Genomic DNA, 2,514 nt, shown 5'->3' with positions numbered 1-2,514 from the left:
CATCAATATGTAATTCCTGACATTTTGGTGAATTTACTCTGAAATCCCTCTTTTGTTGTGTGTTTAAACAGTATAGCTTGATTTTATACAAAAAAATTAATTCTATTGACACTCTGACTCTTGAATAAATAAAAAATGTAAACTGTTATGTACAACTCCAGCTTCTTTAATAGATATCTCTCTTGACCTTCACTTTGTCTTCTCTCTCTTTTTTTTAATTCTCTCTTGAGGATATATTTTTACTAACTTTAGAGAGGGGGGAAAGAGAGAGAGAGAAACATCAATCAGTTGCCTCTCATATACATCCTGACCAGGGATCAAACCAGTGACCTTTTGGTGCACAGGGCGACACTCAAATAACTGAGCCACTCCAGCCAGGGCGCCTGGTGCATTTAAAAAAAAAATTATCTTTATTGTTAAAGGTATTACAGACACTCACCTTCCTTCCCTCATTGACCCTCTCCTCCCTACTCCTGCCCCCTTCTGACGCCTGGTACATTAAAAAAAATTTTTTATTTATTGATTTGAGAGAGAGGAAGGAAGGGGGAGGGGGGGAGAGAGAAATATCAATTGTTTCACTTGTTTATGCATTCATTGGTTGATTCTTTTATCTTTTTAAAAAATATATTTATTGATTTCAGAGAAGAAGGGAGAGGGAGAGATAGAAACATCAATGATGAGAGAGAATCACTGATCGGCTGCCTCCTGCATGGCCCCCACTGGGGAACAAGCCTGCAACCTGGGCATGTGCTCTTGACCAGAATCAAACCTGGGACCCTTCAGTCCACAGGCTGATGCCCTATCCACTGAGCCAAACCTGCTAGGACTCATTGCTTGATTCTTGCAAGTGCCCTGACCAGGATTGAACCTGCAACCTTGGCGTATTGGGATGATGCTCTAACCAACTGGGCTACCTGGCCAGGGCCTACCTGGTGCATTTTAAAATTAAAACATTGCATAGTGACTAAGTGAAATAAGTCAGTCAGAGAAAGACACTCACTCATATGTAGAATCTAATTAACAAAATAAACTGATGAACAGAGTGGATCCAGAGACATGGAAGCAGGGAACAGTATAGAATCTTGGAGGGAAAGTGGGGGAGGATGGGTGGGTGTGAGGTAACCAACTGAAGACCTGTATGCATATATGCATCACCCAGGGACACGAATCGTGAAATGGAGGGCCTGGGGCAGGGGGTGGGGGTAGACTGGAGGGGGGGGTCAATGGGGAAAAAAGGGGGACATATATAATACTTTCAACAATAAAGATTTTAACAAAACACACACAATACACTGCACAGCTAAATATTTAAACTCCCTCAGTTGAAAAGATCAAAATCTACATGGCATTGTGAAATTATAAATTACGTTTATGTTTTTAGCTTCCGGTGTACTTTAGCAAAAATGTAGCATGACTGGTTGTATAATTGTGAAAAATTGCTTGAAAACTTGTAAATGGGAGAGCAGTCAGGTCAATTGTGTGACCACCTGATGACAAAGAATGCATGTCTTTTCCCAGAATGATGTCAATGACAAGCAGTCGGCTGTGAAGATGAAGATGTTTGGGAAGCTCACCCGAGACACATTTGAATGGCATCCTGACAAGCTTCTATGTAAGAGGTTTAATGTCCCTGACCCTTATCCAGAGTAAGTTGGATAAACCTCCCCTTCCATCAGCACTTATTCCCTTTACTAAAGCTGTTTTTCTTTTTACATGCTCATATAAATTCCCTTTTTCCAGATGAACTTACTTGTATATACTTGAGTTGTAAATTGTGCAGATTTAATTTCTATTACTTCGTTATTGAAAAAACAAACATCCAGATAGCAAACTTATTCCATATTGAAGATATAAAACTCAGATATGTCAAGCTATAAAACGTAATGCTTATCTAATTTGCCACTTTTTCAATGCAATCCTATATAATAAAAGGCTAACATGCAAATTGACCCAACGGCAGAACAACTGGTTGCTATGACATGCACTGACCACCAGGGGGAAGACGCTCAATGCAGCAGCTGCCCCCTGGTGGTCAGTGCACTCCCACAGGGAGAGCACTGCTCAACCAGAAGCCAAGCTCACGGCTGGCGAGCGCAGCAGTGGTGTCGGGAGCCTCTCTTGCCTCTGGGGCAGCACAAAGGATGTCCTAAGCTATCAGTTGGACATCCCCTGAGGGCTCCCAGACTGTGAGAGGGTGCAGGTTGGGCTGAGGGACACGCCTCCCTGCTGAGTGCATGAATTTCATGTACCAGGCCTCTAGTAATTCATATATACAGTTTACATTTAAAATGTTACTTATGTTTTATAATTCTTTATAAAAGTTTAGTACTTCTTATTTGATTATAAACACCCAAGAAAGCATATACAATTGAATCAGAGACTTTGTCAGAAGATTTAGGTATGCAGTTGACCCTTGAACAATGCAGTGGTTAGGGGCTCTGACACTGCACAGCGTCCGCCTCCCTCCCACCCCGCCCCCAGTCAAAAGTCCATGTATAACTTTTTTTTAAAAAA

At 41.5% G+C, this 2,514-nt stretch overlaps 1 protein-coding gene across 1 annotated transcript in view; it reads left to right on the top strand.

The window, feature by feature from the left end:
- GPATCH1 (G-patch domain containing 1) overlaps nt 1-2,514 on the top strand; it is a 53,207-nt gene that overhangs the window by 30,440 nt on the left and 20,253 nt on the right. The window contains exon 12 of the mRNA XM_006762263.2: nt 1,519-1,646. Coding sequence (XP_006762326.1) covers nt 1,519-1,646 — 128 coding nt within the window. The remainder of the gene's footprint in view (nt 1-1,518; nt 1,647-2,514) is intronic.

The sequence above is a fragment of the Myotis davidii genome, unplaced genomic scaffold, assembly GCF_000327345.1.
Source record: "Myotis davidii unplaced genomic scaffold, ASM32734v1 scaffold77, whole genome shotgun sequence".
Taxonomy (NCBI): domain Eukaryota; kingdom Metazoa; phylum Chordata; class Mammalia; order Chiroptera; family Vespertilionidae; genus Myotis; species Myotis davidii.
Note: the sequence above shows the minus strand (reverse complement) of the source record. Positions and strands in the feature narration are given on the sequence as shown.